This window comes from Durio zibethinus, chromosome 5, assembly GCF_047325235.1.
Source record: "Durio zibethinus cultivar Kanyao isolate XHJ-2024 chromosome 5, ASM4732523v1, whole genome shotgun sequence".
Classification (NCBI taxonomy): domain Eukaryota; kingdom Viridiplantae; phylum Streptophyta; class Magnoliopsida; order Malvales; family Malvaceae; genus Durio; species Durio zibethinus.
The window spans coordinates 2075186-2095895 of record NC_143166.1 but is presented as its reverse complement, the minus strand read 5'-3'; the positions used below and the strand labels follow the sequence as shown (position 1 = coordinate 2095895).

The window sequence follows — 20710 nt, the reverse complement described above, 5'->3', positions numbered from 1 at the left end:
AGAGAAGCAAAAATACAATATCTCTTTCAAATCGATGAATAAACAATGTTGAATCATAAAGACTCTACATAAATTTAGAGTCAAGAATAGTAGTGCTGAATTTCTCAAACCAAGCATATGGTGCTCGTTTAAGATCATATTAAGCTCGTTGAAGCTTGCACACTTGATTAGTTTGGCAAAACAATCCAAGATGAGGTTTCGTATAAACTTCTTCACGAAGATCTCCATTCAAGAAATAATTTTTTACATCCATTTGTGATAAAGCCCATCCTCGAATAGAAGTAATAGCTATAAGAGTTCGAACAAAAGTCATTCGAGCTACAGGAGCAAAGGTTTTTTCATAGTCAATACTATACTCTTGTGTAAATCCTTGAGTAACCAAATGACTTTATATCTCTTAATTGACCCATCTGATTTAGTCTTTACCTTGTACACCCACTTACAATCCATTACAGATTTTCCAAAAAGTAAATCAACATGATCCCAAGCATGAGTTTTCTCTAAAGCATCTAATTATTCTTTCATAGTTGCTTACCAAAGAGGATTAAAACTTGCTTCATGATAAGATTTAAGTTCATAAACAGAAAGAATTGTAGATAAGAAACAATGAAAATCATGATAATGTTTTGAAGGAATTTGCTGACGTGTTGAAAGTTTAAGTTTTGGGACAAATGGCTCTAACAAATTAGACAATGGTGGTGCATGATTATTTATGGTAGAGTCAGTGATGATATAAGCTTTATTTGGATGAATTTGCCGAAGAGTTAGAGAACTTTAGGGCACATAAGAAGATTGATTAGAGTAATTTAAATCAATGAAAGGTTTAAAAAAGACAAAAGACTTATGAAGATCATTGGTAGATTTTTGAAAAATAGGTAATAAACACATCAAAATATTTTTTCAAAAAGTAACATGTTGAGAAACATGAAGTTTTTGTACAACAAAATCATAGCAATGATATCTTTTTTGTCCAATACCATACCCCAAAAACACACAAATGACAGTTTTTTAAAATAATTTATCACATTGGACTTTAGAAAGTGAAACAAAACATGTAAAACCAAAAATACGAAGCTCAGAATAATTAAGAGTATTGTTATACAAACATTCAAAAAGAGAAATTTCACTAATGATAGAACAAAGAGTATGATTAATAACATAAACTGAAGTAAGTGTAGCTTCCTCTTAAATTTTCTTTAAAACTAATGAAGATAACAATAAGGCTCTAGTGGTTTCCATGATATAGCGATGTTTTCTTTCAATAACATCATTCTGCTGTGGTATATCAATATAAGATGATTCAAGAAATGTACCTTAAGAAGCAAGAAACTCTTTAAAATTACCTAATTGATATCTTCGAGTAGAATTAGCACGAAAATGTTTAATTGTTTTAGAAAATTATGTTTTGATCATGATAAAAAAATCTTGATAAATTTTAAGCAAATACAAAATGATGCTGAAACAAATAAATCCAAGTGTATCTTAAAATAATCATCAATAAAAATAACATAATAACAATAACCTCCTATACTAGATCAACGATGTGAGCCCCATACATCAAAATGAACAAGATCAAAAGAAGATAAAGAAACTGATTCACTTTTATTGAAAGGTAAAGTAGATTATTTTGCTAGTTTGCAACTAAAACAATTAGACGTTTTTGACTTAACATAACCTAACTTTCCACTAAATACCAAATATTGAACTCTAGAACAAGAAACATGTGCTAACCTACAATGTCGGAGGAAAAAAGATGAAAGCGTTTGAACACCAGAAACTAATAAAGATTTTCACACAAAATGATGATCAAATTGACCAAAAGGATGATATAACACATGTAAGTTTTTCAAAACAAATAATCTTCCAATTTTACGACCTATCCCAACCATTTTTCTTGTCAAGCAATCCTGCAGCACATAACCATAAGAGTGAAAAATGACATCAAGACCTTGATCATATAACTGACCAATAGATAGCAAATTCATGGAAAATGATAGAACCAAAAGAGCATTATCAGAAGAAACATTTTGAGAACATGAGACAAAGCCAATATGAGTAGCAGACATATTTGAACCATTAGCAGTATGAATAGAAGGTGAATAAGTAATAGGACTTGAAAAGTTAAAGATAGAATTATCAAAAGTCATATGATTAAAAGCTCCAGAATCAATGATCCAATTCTTAAAATTAGTACCTGTAGTAGTTGATAATGCAGATTTAGAAGAATTACCCATAAAATTATTACTCATACTAGAAATAATTTGTCGAATAATCTCTTAAGTTTGAATTGCAATAGAGTGAGAGTTAACATTAAAAGTTTCTGTAAATGATGTCGTAGCAACAACTCGCCCCATTTTATGCAAGCCAAATTTCTTTTTCAATTATAGACAATTATACTTTGTATGTCCCAACTCGTAATAGTAGTAACATTCAATTTTAGAAGAATCCCTTCATTGAGATGAGCCAAATGAATTAGGGATAAAATTTTTTGGATATGCAGCAGCTACTCAAACAATATCATCCTCTCCTTTGGATTGATTGAGGATGCCCCTCTTAGTTTCTTTGACCATTAATTATGACAAAATAGCATCAATAGAAAGAGAAGGAACACGATGTAAAATAGAAGCACGAATGGATTCAAAATCATCTTAAAGTGCCATTAAGAATTATGCAAGACAACTTTCTTCTCTGTATCGGTAATATAATTATGCATCAATAGTCTATTTAGGTTTCATAAGAGCTAATTGATCCCAAATAATTAACATTTCAAAATGAAAATAAAAAATTGATTGTCCTTTTTTTTGTTTCAAAGTAGCAAGATCCATGTAAACACCGAATTTTATTCGAAACATTTTTTTAATATAATTGACTTGGACCTATTTTCAAACATGGACCGAAACCATTAATTTAGAACCATTACGTAAACCATTTTTGGGCCCATTTACAACCCATAAAAGCCCAAAGATAGCCTATTACACGGCCCAATTCACAGCCGAATATGGCTCATTTGTACACCTATAGTTGTTTTATTTATGGACCAAATATAGCCCTTATGGAAGGAGCCCAAGCAAAGGCCCGTCTTAGTCACGTGAATGCATGTAAGAAAAGGTGGAACATCCACCTGAACAGAAGCTGGTGACCCGTGTATAAACCCAACCTGCAGCAGACAAAAAAATAGAGTTAGTGGCTTGCAAAAGAGGGGCCTTAGGGAAGCATGGAAGAAGACAAATCCTAAAGCTTGGAAAGGAAGGCTTTCAAGCATAAAAGAGGAGGAGAGTCTGGGAAAAAGAGGGGTCCAACAAAACCAAAGAGGAAAAAAGAGAGAGCTGGAGGATGATAGAAAAGGAGAATCACGAAAAAAGAAGAGAGTTTTCGAGGAAACCAGAAATAGAAAGGAAACCTCCTAGGTGGCGACCAAGAGAAAAGAAAAATATAAAAAAAGAAAAAGAGAAGAAACAGAAAGCGAGAACGAGGTTGGTGATCAGCCGTAGACAGAAAAACTAAAGAGTTTTTTTTTTTTTTTTTTTTTTTTATTTGAAACAAAGCTATGAACCGTAACAGAAAGGTGATTCTCTCTCCCTGCATCTTTTCCTATGAACGCCTGCTTCTTGTTTCTGTCCTTCACTTCATTTTTTTTTGTTGCATAGTTTCCTCCTGCTTCTGATGCATTGGGGGTTGCCATAAAGTTTACTTTTGTTTATACGGTCCCAGTTGAGGCAGAAAATAGGTGTTTCCTTGTTGTTCATCTTTCTCCACGTAAAAGATGTAGTTGGGTTTTAAATAGTTACTTGTAAATGAAAGAAAGAGAGTCCATGGACTTCGTAAATAAATATATATATTTGTAAACAATGAAATGGCTTCCAGAATAAAAAAGGGGTGAACGCATAGGTAAAGTTTTTAAGAGATTGTCCTTTTCTTTTCTAGCTTACATAAGACTTGCAGAGGATTAAAGTCATATAAGTTGTTTGCCTTTTTAGCCACTCACTTCTTTTTCATATGTGGACTATGCATAAAAGGGGTCCAAAGTTGCCATCTTTACTGTTTGTGATTCGTTTCTTGCATGGAATATAAGCTTGTATGCTATTTTGGTTCGTTCTTGAAGCTTGAAAATCCAAGCTTTATCTGTTGTTGACTTTGCTTTCATTGTATTTTGGGTTATGGTTAAAATCTCTTTGTGGGAAGACTGTAAGGAGTTCTAAAAGTTCATTCATGCTTTATGGTTTATGGCAGCTAGTGCAGATAGGTTCTGTTAAAGTCCAAAGAGTTTAAGAATGGTAGGTATTTTACAAAACAAAAATCATGGGACCTCCTCTATGTTGTTTATATATATATATATATATATATATATATTGCTTATACAGGAGTGGTAATAATAAAACAGGGACTGTGCATGGAGTTTCAAGATTCCAAAGCTAACTTTGGGTTAAAGTCCAATTGTGTTCTTCCACTGTTTCTCTGTATATGTTTGTTTTTTAGGCGTTTTTGGTTACCTTGGCGCGATAGTTGTGGGAGTGAAAGGAAATTGTTGGCCCAGAACCTGGGACTTCTTCAAATTGTTTATATATATATATTGTTTATAGGGAGAAAAGAGTCCATGGTAAAGAAAGCCATAGGACAAAGCTAAAGCTTTGTTTAAACGGAATGGGGGGGGGGGGGGGGGGGTGCGGCTACGGGTTGCATTGTTTTTAAGATGGAAGAATAGAAAAATTACTAAAGCAAAGATAGGACAAAATTAGAACTTTGTTTAAAATGAGTGGGGACTACACGGTTGACTTACTTTCTCTAGGATTGAAGCATGAAGGTATTAAAAAAGGCAAAGCCATAGTTTTATTCGATGTTTTTTTGAATGAAAGCTTTAAGACGTAGGGGAGGAAGACCATATCCTTTGGTTGCCCTCGAATAGGTTAGGTCCAAGTTTCTGTTTTTAGTTTAAATTCTTTAAATGATTTTTTTTATATGGTTCCTAATAAAGATTCATTGTCATGTATATTTAAATTCAATCATTCCTATATGTATATTTTCATGATGTTTTAGTTTAACTTTATACATTGGTAATTTTTTGATTATTTGGATTCCTACGCTCATTTTAATTTAGTCCTTCATACTTTAATTTATATTTGGTATATTTTATATTTCATACACTTTAAATTTATGCATCATAATAATAATAATAATAATAATAGTAATTTAAAAAAAAAGAGAAGAAATATATATAAAATATGTACAAATATAAAAATTTATTTTTTAGAAAAATTAGACCAAACCTACCAAAAATCCAAACTCATTTTAATAACTAATTTTTTAGAATAGTGTGTGTATTCATAATTTATATATATGTTTGATGATGTTTAATATTAATTATATTATTCATTTTTTTACTGCATAAAAAGTTTTCTTAAAATCTTTTAATTTTAAATAAATAAAATTAAAATAGTATTCTTGTGAAATATAATTATTAATACTTTATTTAAATGTTAGAGAGTCATCAGTAATTATCATTTACAAATAATGTTATTTTATTATTTTAGAAGGAATATTATGATAAATCTTAAATAAAAAGACTATTTTTAAATTCTATCTTTATGTTTGAGGTTTTGAAAGTATTTCTTTAATTTAAAATTTTTCATAATATCCCTAAATAAATTTTTTTTAAACTAATTTTGATTCTTAAATGTTCCTAAATGTTCTTTTATGGTAATTAATCTTCTACTTGAAAATTTTATATAATGACAATGTTATAGTTGATGGAACCACATGAAATATATACAATTTGCCTCTTGTTTCTATGCACCCCTACTGCTACTTGTGTATATAAAAGATTTAAATATAGCTTGAATTAGTGAATTGATTGGCCACAAAAATTCATGAATTCAATTCTTTCTACATTCTTACTATTAAGAAGGCAGAGAAGAGGAAAAAGAAAAAGAAAAAGAATTATATGTTCTTACTTAGTTCTCTTGCAGATGCATATATATCTCCTTTTTTTATACCATTTCACTTCTTTCAGTACAAAACAAATATTCATATTTAATTTAACATGAAATAGGCTATTTGTATTTTAATTTTAAGAAAATTTTCAATGTTGTGTTTAATAGTTTCTAACATCACAATGTAAAGAAATAAAAAAAATAATAATACTATAAAATATTAGAAAAACTCTAAATGTTTGAAAACAAAATGGTTTATTCTTTTGAAATGTAGAAAAGATCAAAGAATATGTGAACTTTAATTTTGCAAATTTGATGTAGTATCACAGAGGATCTTGAACAATAATTTTTTTAAAATGAGATTTGATATTTGATATTTGATATTTGAATATGCTAAAATTTGAATTCTGATTTCTAGAAATCTTTATCATTTATATCATGAACATTCTAGTATACAAGGTTGATTTGGTGGTCAATTATATCCCCACTTTGAAATGGCCTTTTTGAATGAGTTGGTCTACAAACATGGCAATATCACACAAAAATTACCAGTTAATCAGATTGAAAGCACTTATATTGTAAAACAACTGATAAAAAAAAAAGTTGCAAGATTCAAGTTGAAACCTTGTCAAAAAGCCAAATTATTGCAAGTACAACCATGCAAGATATAGTTATGGAGTTTTGCAGATTTAGGTATGAGTTCCAAAAAACAAAAGTTGTAAAACCATGTGCTTCTTTTAGGCCATTGTAACATCCGGAAGAGATCCTAAAGGGGTTAAAGGACCCTATTGTCTTTCCCTTAGCCATAATCCAGGGCCATCAATAATGACACAACACAAACTTTTTCATTCACACACCAAACCCTCTTGTTCCTTTTACTGTAATATTATTATTTACAAACAATAACACTAGGAAAATCACATATATTTTAGAGTAAGATTAGAATCCTCTTTGTTGAAAAGAGTTGACGGCTAATTAAAAAAATAATGCTGTTTTGTTTAAGCTAAGAGCCAGACATCCTTGTGCAACTTAGTGGTGATCAAATAACCGCCAAGTTTTTTGCTTTTCCTTCTTACTGCAATTGCCATGCAACTGGCATTCTGGATACAGTAGTCGACAAATCCACCAGTTACCCGGTTCCCTGCACCAGTAAGTGGCCAAGAAATATGGAAAAAAGGAAAAAATTATTTAAAACTGAAAGGCTCTGACAGCATGTCAAAGATCACCCAATTTAAAAACTTGAATTGATACATAATTAGGAGCCAAAAATGGCTAGTAAGAACTGTTAGGAAAATAGGGTTCAGCCTCATGTAAGTGATTTTGGACCAAGTAAAGGCCATGGGCCTTGATATTTCATTTTACATAGAGCCCTAGCTACTTAATAAAAAAAAAGGTGGGGTTGTTTTAAGGGTGTGTCAAAAACCAAGTAGAGAAAGAAGAAAAGTCAAAAAAAGTAGAGAAAAAAAAGAGAAGGGAGAGTTGGTTGAACGAAAGTCGATCCGTGATCCGATTGAGTTGAAACCTTGTCAGGAGGTTTATGATTCAGAGTTTTACATTTTGAACGGTGAAGATCAGGTTTGAAGCTCTCTAGGAACAAATCCATGGTGTATTTGTTGAGTCACTTATTTGGTGAGATTTCTCTAATTGTTTCTCTAGTTGTTGATTAGCTCTAGTTGTTGATTAGCTCTAGTTTTAGCTAGAGAAGAACTTTGTATACCTATTATTTGATAGTGAAGATTTTTTTGGTGGTCCGTGGTTTTTTTCCTCTACATTGGAGGGTTTTTTACGTAAATCTTGGTGTGTTTTATTTTTTTTATATTTTTTATTATTGATTGTTATCTATTGCTTCTGTATTGTTGTGATTATTGCTTCAGGCACAACAAGTGCTATCAGAGTGAGGGTTATTTTGAGATATCGATACAGAAGCAATCAGGATAGAAACAAATTTTATTTGAGATCATGGAAGGTGATACAGGTTTCATGATAAAATTGACAGCATCAAATTATTGAATTTGAAAGCCTATAATAGAAGATCATCTATACTGTAAAGATTTGTATGAGTCAGGATTGAGTGATTCGACTAAACCAACAGATATAAAAGATGAAAGCTGGAAGAAGCTAAGTAGAAGACGCTGGCTACAATCAGAAAATGAGTTGATATCAGCGTGTTCTATCCTGTAGCGTAGGAGTCAGATGCTCACATTGTTTAGAAAAAATTAACAGTATTGTATGAGAGAAAAATAGATATGAATAAAATTATGCTTGTTAAAAAACTTGTAACTTTATAGTACAGGGATGGACGATCTGTTACAAAGCACTTGAGTAATTTTCAAGATATATTTAATCGGATAACTATTATGGAGCTTAAGATGGATGATGAAATAAAGGTGTTATTTCTTTTGGGTTCATTGCTAGACAGCTGAAATACTCTAGTTGTGACTGTTTTTAATTCAGCTCCTGATTATAAGGTGATATTGGAGATGATAAATGATAATATGCTTAATGAAGAAGTAAGGCGAAAAGATGTAGACCTTGAGAATCAAGCTCTGGTCACAGAGAACAGGGGTAGAAATATCGACAGAGGTCAGAACTCAAAAGGTTGTGGTAAGTCTAAACATAGATCCAAGTCTAGAGGTAAAGTGAAGTATTTCTATTATGGTAAGGCAGGTCATATAAAATGAAACTGTAAAATCTTGAAACAAGAGCGAAAAGATGAGAAAGTAAGAGTTCAGATAATGATAATGTTGTAGCAGTGAATTCAGATAGTGATTCAGTTACTTTGATTTGTACACATGGTGATTTTAATCATGTTAGTGATTTCAATATTGAGTGGATAGTTGACACAAGAGCGACATATCATTGTGTTCCTAAGAGAGAGTTGTTTACAACTTACAAAGTAGGAGATTTTGGTTGTACCAAGATAAAAAATAAGATTGTGTCAGATTATTGGGATTGGTGATATTGTTGTACAAACTAGTACAGGTTGCATATTGACTTTGAGAGATGTCAGACACATTTCAGATATGAGAATGAACTTACTTGCTATTAATGTCCTTGATAATGAGGGATATGAAAGTCGACAAAAGAATGGACAGTGAAAGCTTTTCAAAGGATTTATGGTAGTTGTAAGGGGAAAACTATACTGCAAATGTATAAGATATAGATGCAATTTGATGTTAAAACAACATTTTTGTATGGTGATTTACGGGAGGACATTTATATGAATCAGCCTAAGGGTTTTGAAGTGAAAGGGAAAGAGCACTTAGTTTACAAATTGAAGAAAAGCTTGTATGGCTTGAAACAAGCTTCGTGATAGTGGTACAAGAAGTTTGATTCTTTTATGGTGAGTCATAGCTATAAAAGAATAGCAACGAATTCTTGTGTGTATGTTAAATAATTTCTTAATGGTAACTTCACTATCCTATTATTATATGTTGATGATATGTTGATTGTAGGACAAGATGCTAGTATGGTTTGTAGGTTGAAAGAACAATTGTCTAAGTCCTTTGATATGAAGGATTTAGGTCTAACAAAGTAGATTCTTGGTATGGACATTATCCGAGATATGAGAGTTGAAAAGCTGTGGTTGTCATAAGAAAAGTATGTTGAACGAGTGCTTGGTAGATTCAACATGTAACATGCTAAATCAGTTAGCAGTCCATTTGCCAACCATTTTCATCTAAGAAATCTTGTCTAGTGTCTAAGAAAGAACAACTAGCTATGTCTAGTATTTCTTATTCTTCTGCAGTCGGTTCTTTAATGTATCTTATGGTTTGTACAAGGCCTGACATTGCTCATGCAGTTGGTGTAGTGAGCAGATTTCTTTCTAATCCGGGGAAGATTCACTGGAAAGTAGTGAAATAGATTTTTAGATATTTGAGGGGTACTTCAAAAATGTGCTTGACTTATGAAGTTTCACAACCAGTTCTAGAAGGGTTTACTGATGCTGACATGACAGACGATCTTGATGGTAGAAAATCTACTTCAGGATATTTGTTCACTTTTGCAAGAGGAGCTACATCTTGGCAATCTAAGTTACAAAAGTGTGTTGCTTTGTCAACTACAGGGCTGAGTACATTGCAGCAACCGAAACATGTAAAGAAATGCTTTGGATGAAACGTTTTCTTCTCGAATTGAGGTTGAATCAGAAAGGGTATGTGGTATTTTATGATAGCCAAAGTGCTTTAGATTTGAGTAAGAATGTCATGTACCATGCTAGAACAAAGCACATTGATGTTAGATATCATTGGTTACGTTCAGTGATTGAAGAACAACAGATGCTATTGAAGAAAGTTCATACTGATAAGAATGTAGCAGATATATTGACTAAGATACTTCCTAGGGAAAAACTTGAGCTTTGTAGTAACTTAGTCGGAATGAGTTTCCTAGCCAAGGTAAGTTCCAAATGAAACTACTATGGTGATGAATCTCCTCATAATGGGGCTGAAGGGGGAGATTGTTAGGAAAATGGGGTCCAACCTCATGTAAGTGGTTTTGGACCAAGTAAAGGCCATGGGCCTTGATCTTTCATTTTACACAGAGCCCTAGCTATTTAATAAAAAAAAAGTGAGGTTGTTTTAAGGGTGTGTTAAAAACCAAGTAGAGAAAGAAGAAAAGTAAAAAAAAGCAAAGAGAAAAAAGAAAAGGGAGAGTTGGTTGAACAGAAGTCGATCCGTGGTTCGATTGAGTTGGAACCTTGTCAGGAGGTTTATGATTCAGAGTTCTACATTCTGAATGGTGAAGATCGGGTTTGAAGCTCTCTAGGAACAAATCCATGGTGTATTTGTTGAGTCACTTATTTGGTGAGATTTCTCCAATTATTTCTCTAGTTGTTGGTTAGCTCTAGTTTTAGCTAGAGAAAAATTTTGTACATCTATTATTTGATAGTGAAGATTTTTCTGGTGGTCCGTGATTTTTTCCCTCTACACTGGAGGGTTTTTCACGTCAATATTGGTGTGCTTTATTTTTCTTGTGTTTTTTATTATTGATTGTTGTCTATTGCTTCTGTATTTTGTGATTATTGCTTCAGACGCAACAAGAACTGTGTGTTGTACATTAATCACACCATTATTTACAACTGTTTCTCACTTATTATGACTATTTTACCATTTTGGACACTAATAGAGGCAGCTATCGCTTTTAAAACTTTACGCATCACTCTGTAAAGAATGAAGCATTACTTGAAGTCCATGTTCTGGCTGAAGCATAAATTGAGAAAATGGCGCATGAATATAGGCTGGGGAGAGAGTAATAGTGTAGCGTTGTAGGATCATTGAGAGAGCAATCTTTGTTTCTGTGGTTGCAAAGCCCATACCCACGCAAGATCGAGGTCCCAATGAGAAGGGACTGAATGCAGCCGTATTGTATTTGGTAGCTTTGGCAATACCTTCAGCGAATCTCTCTGGTTTGAAAAGATGCACATCATCACCCCATAGTTGAGGGTCATGGTGAAGTGCTATGATCGGGATCATAATCTCCATATTAACAGGAATAATGAGCTTTCCCAATTGAACATCTCTTGCAACCTTTCTAGATATGGCAAATACAGGAGGATACAATCTCAGGGTTTCATAGATGATCAAGTTCATCTGTGAGAAAAATAAATTTATAAATTATTAAATGCTGGTAATGCACGCTATTGAAATCGTCAGAGATTGCGGTTTTGCTTACAGTTTTTAGTTTGGAAATGCCTTCAGAATGAGGATTTTTGTCACCGAATACCTCGATCACCTCTCGTCTTGCTTTCTCTTGCCAATCTGAATGGATTGATAAAAGCAGGACTGTCCATGTGAGCAAGGACTTAGTCATTTCTTGTCCAACAAAGTAGAATGTTTTGCACTCATCTACCAAGTCTTCTACGGAGAGCCTGTTTTTGTCATCCGAATCATGAAAAGCACTTACAAGTAATCCTAGAAAATCATTGCCGAAACTGTCAGCTTCTCCAGTCACTATTTTCTCTTCCCTTTTCTTAATCATTTCCATCACACATTCATGTATTCCTTTAGCAAGCTTTTCTGATTCTATTTCATCAGTAGTTTTCCGAATCTTGCTGCAAAAGCAAACAAAGGTATAAGCCGTATACATGGAGAAAAGGAGAAAAAACTTAATCCTTTGTGATCATATTTCAGATTTTGCACTCAAGTGACTTCTAGGTATTTCCTTTCTATTTGGAAATCAGGGGCAAACTCCAGAGTCTAGATTAATCATGTGAAGACCACACCAGACCAAGATATTATTCAATTTTACTTGAAAGTTTGGTGATTTTATCTCACAAAAACATTATGGATTTAATATTTGCATATATTTAAACAGATCTTTATAATGCCTCGACGAGAAATTAGAATGTTACAAATTAACTTACTAACTTACCTGATGCCAGGAATCCGAGATTTATAAAGATTTCTGGTAGCAAGTATTGATAATTTAGTCAACATTTGAAAAATCTTCTCCCCTTCCAAGTAACAGCTACCAAAAGCTGTTCTAGATATAACTTCTGAAGTCAGTAACCTGAATTGTTCAAACACTTCGATCTCTTTCCCTTCTTGGCCTTTCCACTTCTCTAGCATTGTCTCAACGGCAGCAATTATTGCTGGATTCATGCTCTGCCAAATACAACCATCCATTCTGTAAGAAACTAATTCATAATTCTTAAATGTCAGTACGAAAAAGACTTTGTTCGAAGTTTTACTTTTAAGCTCTCCCCATGAAAAGCATGATTTGCCAACTTCCTTTGCCTGGCCCATTTTTCACCTTCGGTTGTCAGAAGCCCGTCCCCAAGTAACTTATAAATAAAGCCTTCAGCCTTCTTTTTCGGAAAAGATCCTTCGATATTTTTCAGAACCTTTTTGACTAGTTCTGGTTCTGAAATTACCAGTTGAGCTTGAGTTCCTTCCCAGGTAAGATAATTCTTCCCTAATAAAAGGACAAAAAAAAGGGTTCATTTTTTTTATTTGAAGTTAGAAACATATTGCAAGTGAAAAACATCGGAATCATCTTACCATATATGTTGGTCCAGGAGTAAAACTGAGGCAGCACCCTGGGAAATATATCGTGAGTTAAGGCAGCCATAGGTTTGTTTAATGCTTCTTTTCTGAATTGGACAGATGCTTTGTTGTTTCCATGGATGAATTCATATGGAGGTCCTTTGATTCCCTGTAAACTCAGTGCGTACTGTATGCGTAAAGGTATCCACCAATATTTGTGAAGGAATTTGAAAAGAGTTATGAGAAGAAACAGGCACAAAAAACTTGTGAGAAGGATTAAAAGCTTTGCTGTGGAATTCATTTTCGTCTCTTAACAATGAATTCAGATGTTTTTATGTACTAAACATTAATTTCCATTTTATATAAGCTTTTATGGGCCGAAGACTGATGCTTTAGAAGCCCGCTTTTGACTTCATTTGGATTTTTTTGATAGATTTGTATAATAAAATTTAATCATAAAGGAATCAAAGGAAACAAGAAAATAAAATAAAATTACAACTTAAAATTTTCTTGCATTATTAATTAGTGTCATTTCTAGAATTTTGTCAGTTGATATTATAAATTAGATTATATTTTAGTAAAAATAAAATGAAATTACAACTCAAAATTTTCTTGCATTAGTGTCATTTCTAGAATTTTGTCAGCTGATATTATAAATTAGATTATATTTTAGAGGTTGATACATTCATAATACACGTGTAATTCTTATCTTTATAAATTTATGTCAATAAATAATTTTTTATATAATAATAATAAATACTAATAATTTAATTTTGATATAATATAAATAACATTTTATAACTTTTGATAAATTTTTGGTAACTTCAATACAATTTTAGTAACTTATGATATAATTTTGATAACTATTGATACAATTTTGATAATTTTTAACAAAATTTTAATAAACTTTTGATATCATTTCTAGAATATTGTCAGCTAATTATATAAATTAGATTATATTTTAGAAGTTGATACATGCATACTACACAAGTAATTCCAATCTTTAGAAATTCATGTCAATAAATAATTTTTTATACTAAAATAATAATAATAATAATAAATACTAATAATTTAATTTTAATTTTGATTAATATAAGTAAAATTTGATAACCTTTGATAAACTTTTGGTAATTTTAATACAATTTTGGTAACTTATGATATAATTTTGGTAACTATTGATACAATATCGGTAACCATTGATACAATTTTTATAATCTTCGACAAAATTTTAGTAACCTCTTAATGTAATTTTAGTAATTTTTTGATAACTTATGATATACTTTTAGTAATTATTTATAAAATATGTGTCATCATATATTTAACAATAGATTACAATAGGAAAGTATGAGTTTAGTTCTAGTATAAGATAATTTTTTTTTATATAATAACATTATTGTTTAATTCAAATTTATAATTTTTTCATTAAATTTTTTATTAAATAGATTTATGGTAGGTTTATCTTAACCTGCCAAGATGAAATTTCTAGTTTCGCTTCTGTTAGTAATCGAGGTCAATTCCTGCCAACTTCAAGTATAAAAAATTTATTAATAATTTATAATTAAGTTATTATTGATTTATAACTATATTATCAATGATTTATTATTATCAATGATATACAGCTAAATTATCAATGATTTATTAATATTGATTTACTATTAATTTATAATTAGTTTACTATTAAATTATTAATGATTTACTATTAAATAACTGATGATTTGTTATAAAATTTTAATTGATTTACTATTAATTTATCAATAATTTACTATAAAATTATCAATGATTAATTAATTTACTTCTAAATCATCATTTATTTACCACTAAATTATTAATGATTTACTATTATGTTATCATTGATTTACTACTTAATTTTTTTTTATTATTTACTAAAAAATGTCATTGATTTATTACTAAATTAACCATGATTCATTATCAAGTTATAACTTATTTATATTAAATTATTCATAATTTACTATTAAGTTATTTTATTGATTAACTATTAAATTATTGATGATCAGCAACTACTAAATTATATTGATTTACTTTTAAGTTTTCAATTATTAATAACACAATTATTATTGATTTATTACTAAGTTATTTATTATTTATTACTAAGTTTATTAATTAATTACTACTAAACTGAAACTGATTAACTATTAACTACAACAAAATGACGTTTTTCTCATAAAAACGTAATTGAAATAGCTGCGCCTCTAAGATATAAACGCCATTAAAATGGCGGTACTTCACATACAAACACCGTTAATATTGAGACATTTTTTCGAAAATGTCATTATTTATAGCGACGAATGTATAGGCGACACTTTGTGTGACGTTTTTTCGCAAACGTCGCAGCCTTATAGTGGCGTTAATAAACGTCGCTAAACAGTTAAAAAAATGTTATTAAAAACCAAACCCCCTGTAGTGATTACATTATCACTAATTTACTATTAAATTATCATTAATTTATTATTAAGTTATCAATTATTAACTACTAAGTTATCACTTTTTTTATTAACCTATTATTAATTTACTAATATATTGTTATATGTTTATAACTATGAAATATGAAATTTAAAAATCCATTAATAATATACGAGATAATGTTCTTTTTATATAATAACATTATTATTTTATTCAAATTTGAAATTTTTTCACAAATTTTTTTATTGAATAGATTCATGGTGTGTTTACCCTAACTCCCAAATAAAAGTTTAAGCCAAGAGCCAGAAATCCTTGTGCAGCTTAGTGGTGATCAAATAACCGCCAAGTTTTTTGCTTTTCCTTCTTACTGCAATTGCCATGCAACTGGCATTCTGGATACAGTAGTCGACAAATCCACCAGTTACCCGGTTCCCTGCACCCGTAAGTGGCCAAGAAATATGGAAAAGAGGAAGAAATTGTTTAAAACTGAAAGGCTCTGACAGCATGTCAAGGATCACCCAATTTAAAAACTTGAATTGATACATAATTAGGAGCCAAAAATGGCTGGTAAGAACTGTGTGTTGTACATTGATCACACCATTATTTACAACTGTTTCTCACTTATCATGACTATTTTACCATTTTGGACACTAATAGAAGCAGCTATTGCTTTAAAAACTTTACAAATCACTCTGTAAAGAATGAAGCATTACTTGAAGTCCATGTTGTGGCTGAAGCATAAATTGAGGAAATGGCGCATGAATATAGGCTGGGGAGAGAGTAATAGTGTAGCGTTGTAGGATCATTGAGAGAGCAATCTTTGTTTCTGTGGTTGCAAAGCCCATACCCACGCAAGATCGAGGTCCCAATGAGAAGGGACTGAATGCAGCCGTATTGTATTTGGTAGCTTTGGCAATACCTTCAGCGAATCTCTCTGGTTTGAAAAGATTCACATCATCACCCCATAGTTGAGGGTCATGGTGAAGTGCTATGATCGGGATCATAATCTCCATATTAACAGGAATAATGAGCTTTCCCAATTGAACATCTCTTGCAACCTTTCTAGATATGGCAAATACAGGAGGATACAATCTCAGGGTTTCATAGATGATCAAGTTCATCTGTGAGCAAAATAAATTTATAATTTATTAAATGCTGGTAATGCACGCTATTGAAATCGTCAGAGATTGCGGTTTTGCTTACAGTTTTTAGTTTGGAAATGCCTTCAGAATGAGGATTTTTGTCACCGAATACCTCGATCACCTCTCGTCTTGCTTTCTCTTGCCAATCTGAATGGATTGATAAAAGCAGGACTGTCCATGTGAGCAAGGACTTAGTCATTTCTTGTCCAACAAAGTAGAATGTTTTGCACTCATCTACCAAGTCTTCTACGGAGAGCCTGTTTTTGTCATCCGAATCATGAAAAGCATTTACAAGTAATCCTAGAAAATCATTGCCGAAACTGTCAGCTTCTCCAGTCACTATTTTCTCTTCCCTTTTCTTAATCATTTCCATCACACATTCATGTATTCCTTTAGCAAGCTTTTCTGATTCTATTTCATCAGTAGTTTTCCGAATCTTGCTGCAAAAGCAAACAAAGGTATAAGCCGTATACATGGAGAAAAGGAGAAAAACTTAATCCTTTGTGATCATATTTCAGATTTTGCACTCAAGTGACTTCTAGGTATTTCCTTTCTATTTGGAAATCAGGGGCAAACTCCAGAGTCTAGATTAATCATGTGAAGACCACACCAGACCAAGATATTATTAATTTTACTTGAAAGTTTGGTGATTTTATCTCACAAAAACATTATGGATTTAATATTTTCATAGATTTAAACAGATCTTTATAAAGCCTCGACGAGAGATTAGAACGTTACAAATTAACTTACTAACTTACCTGATGCCAGGAATCCGAGATTTATAGAGATTTCTGGTAGCAAGTATTGATAATTTAGTCAACATTTGAAAAATCTTCTCCCCTTCCAAGTAACAGCTACCAAAAGCTGTTCTAGATATAACTTCTGAAGTCAGTAACCTGAATTGTTCAAACACTTCGATCTCTTTCCCTTCTTGGCCTTTCCACTTCTCTAGCATTGTCTCAACGGCAGCAATTATTGCTGGATTCATGCTCTGCCAAATACAACCATCCATTCTGTAAGAAACTAATTCATAATTCTTAAATGTCAGTACGAAGTAGACTTTGTTCGAAGTTTTACTTTTAAGCTCTCCCCATGAAAAGCATGATTTGCCAACTTCCTTTGCCTGGCCCATTTTTCACCTTCGGTTGTCAGAAGCCCGTCCCCAAGTAACTTATAGATAAAGCCTTCAGCCTTCTTTTTCGGAAAAGATCCTTCGATATTTTTCAGAACCTTTTTGACTAGTTCTGGTTCTGAAATTACCAGTTGAGCTTGAGTTCCTTCCCAGGTAAGATAATTCTTCCCTAATAAAAGAACAAAAAAAAGGGTTCATTTTTTTTATTTGAAGTTAGAAACATATTGCAAGTGAAAAACATCGGAATCATCTTACCATATATGTTGGTCCAGGAGTAAAACTGAGGCAGCACCCTGGGAAATATATCGTGAGTTAAGGCAGCCATAGGTTTGTTTAATGCTTCTTTTCTGAATTGGACAGATGCTTTGTTGTTTCCATGGATGAATTCATATGGAGGTCCTTTGATTCCCTGTAAACTCAGTGCGTACTGTATGCGTAAAGGTATCCACCAATATTTGTGAAGGAATTTGAAAAGAGTTATGAGAAGAAACAGGCACAAAAAACTTGTGAGAAGGATTAAAAGCTTTGCTGTGGAATTCATTTTCGTCTCTTAACAATGAATTCAGATGTTTTTATGTACTAAACATTAATTTCCATTTTATATAAGCTTTTATGGGCCGAAGACTGATGCTTTAGAAGCCCGCTTTTGACTTCATTTGGATTTTTTTGATAGATTTGTATAATAAAATTTAATCATAAAGGAATCAAAGGAAACAAGAAAATAAAATAAAATTACAACTTAAAATTTTCTTGCATTATTAATTAGTGTCATTTCTAGAATTTTGTCAGTTGATATTATAAATTAGATTATATTTTAGTAAAAATAAAATGAAATTACAACTCAAAATTTTCTTGCATTAGTGTCATTTCTAGAATTTTGTCAGCTGATATTATAAATTAGATTATATTTTAGAGGTTGATACATTCATAATACACGTGTAATTCTTATCTTTATAAATTTATGTCAATAAATAATTTTTTATATAATAATAATAAATACTAATAATTTAATTTTGATATAATATAAATAACATTTTATAACTTTTGATAAATTTTTGGTAACTTCAATACAATTTTAGTAACTTATGATATAATTTTGATAACTATTGATACAATTTTGATAATTTTTAACAAAATTTTAATAAACTTTTGATATCATTTCTAGAATATTGTCAGCTAATTATATAAATTAGATTATATTTTAGAAGTTGATACATGCATACTACACAAGTAATTCCAATCTTTAGAAATTCATGTCAATAAATAATTTTTTATACTAAAATAATAATAATAATAATAAATACTAATAATTTAATTTTAATTTTGATTAATATAAGTAAAATTTGATAACCTTTGATAAACTTTTGGTAATTTTAATACAATTTTGGTAACTTATGATATAATTTTGGTAACTATTGATACGATATCGGTAACTATTGATACAATTTTTATAATCTTCAACAAAATTTTAGTAACCTGTTAATGTAATTTTAGTAATTTTTTGATAATTTATGATATATTTTGAGTAATTATTTATAAAATATGTATCATCATATATTTAACAATAGATTACAGTAGGAAAGTATGAGTTTAGTTCTAGTACAAGATAATTTTCTTTTTATACAATAACATTATTGTTTAATTCAAATTTATAATTTTTTCATTAAATTTTTTATTAAATAGATTTGTGGTAGGTTTATCTTAACCTCCCAAAATGAAATTTCTAGTTTCGCTTCTGTTAGTAACTGAGGTCAATTCCGGCCAACTTCAAGTATAAAAAATTTATTAATAATAGTTATTATTGATTTACAACTATATTATTAATGATTTACTACTATTAATGATATATAGCTAAATTATCAATGATTTATTACAAGTTAATATTTGGTTTACTACTAATTTATAATTGGTTTACTATTAAATTGTTGATGATTTATTATTAAATTACTGATGATTTGTTATAAAATTTTAATTGATTTACTATTAATTTTGCAATAATTTACTATAAAATTATCAATGATTAATTAATTTACTACTTGTAGACACCTAATTTGGTCCAGGCCCGGATCAATTAGGCCTGGTCCAAATGGGTAAGTCTATATTTTGTTTTCTTCATTTTATTTTTATTTTTATTTTTTGTATTTTACATTTTTATTTTATTTTTATTATTATTATTATTTTATATATGTATATATTTTTTTTTCTTTTCTTTTATTATTATTTTTTATCTTAGGTATTTATGTATTTATTAATATGTATATATCTTTATTATTATTTTTTTTCTCTTCTTCTTTTTTTTTCCTGTTAATATTTATGTAATTATCTGTTATTTAATTTTAATTTATCTATTAATTTTTTTAATTTATCTAATTTATTTTCGTTTGATTTTTTCTTTTATTTTTTTTATTTATCTGGTTGGAAATTGGATTGGGATTCAATCAAAAGAGTCCATGTTGGATTCAATGATTGAATCCCGATCCAAAGAGGAATTGGGATTGATCAGAAATTCTTCTGATCAATCCCTATAAAAGGGACCCTCTGGAACAGAATAGAAGACAAAAAAACAGTGAGCAAAAAGCTACTGATTTGAGAGAAAAAAAGGCGTATAGAAGAGTTTTTGAAGGCTAAAAGAAGGTTGAGAAGTGTTAGAATAGGTGTGAGAATCGGAAATAATTTTTTTAGAGATTTTTGGCGAAAATTTTTCTGGAAATTTTTGAAAAATTTTTAAATTCCGGTGATTTTTTCGGCAAAGGTTGAATTTTTTGGCAATGATTCCAGCCAACTTTAAAGTTTTCGGTGAGCTGCCTAGTTTTCGATGAAGGATCCCAGAAATCGACCAACTTTCTGACGAACTTTCGATGAAAAAATCCAAATTCCGATGAAAAATTTCAGAATCCGGTGAACATTCAACCTGAGTTCTTCGACCATTTAGAGAGAAGCGAGAGGAAAAAGGAAGAAGAGAGAGAGAGGGGAGAAGGTTTTTACCGAAAAACAGAGGGAAGAGCCTTATATACCCTTCCAAAACGACGTTGTTTTTGCCTTAAGTAACCCAAATGATCCGCGCGTTTTACCAAGATCCGACCCGACTCGAACGTTGACACGCTT

General features: G+C 30.8%; 2 protein-coding genes and 1 pseudogene across 2 annotated transcripts; all 3 read right to left on the bottom strand.

The window, feature by feature from the left end:
• Window positions 1-10572: 10572 nt before the first annotated feature.
• LOC149518660 (cytochrome P450 CYP749A22-like) lies at window positions 10573-11976 on the bottom strand. The gene is made up of 2 exons (XM_089761453.1): window positions 11598-11976; window positions 10573-11515 (listed from the first exon to the last, which is right to left on the bottom strand). The coding sequence occupies exons 1-2, from the start codon at window positions 11907-11909 to the stop codon at window positions 11075-11077; spliced, it is 753 nt and encodes a 250-aa protein (XP_089617579.1). The 5' UTR covers window positions 11910-11976; the 3' UTR covers window positions 10573-11074.
• A 45-nt stretch (window positions 11977-12021) lies between these two features.
• Window positions 12022-13211, bottom strand: LOC149518659 (cytochrome P450 CYP749A22 pseudogene; annotated as a pseudogene).
• A 2386-nt stretch (window positions 13212-15597) lies between these two features.
• On the bottom strand, window positions 15598-17070 carry LOC149518658 (cytochrome P450 CYP749A22-like). Its single transcript, XM_089761452.1, has 2 exons — window positions 16535-17070; window positions 15598-16452 (listed from the first exon to the last, which is right to left on the bottom strand). Exons 1-2 carry the CDS (start codon window positions 16946-16948, stop codon window positions 16012-16014), a joined length of 855 nt encoding a protein of 284 aa, XP_089617578.1. The 5' UTR covers window positions 16949-17070; the 3' UTR covers window positions 15598-16011.
• Between the last annotated feature and the right edge of the window lie 3640 nt (window positions 17071-20710).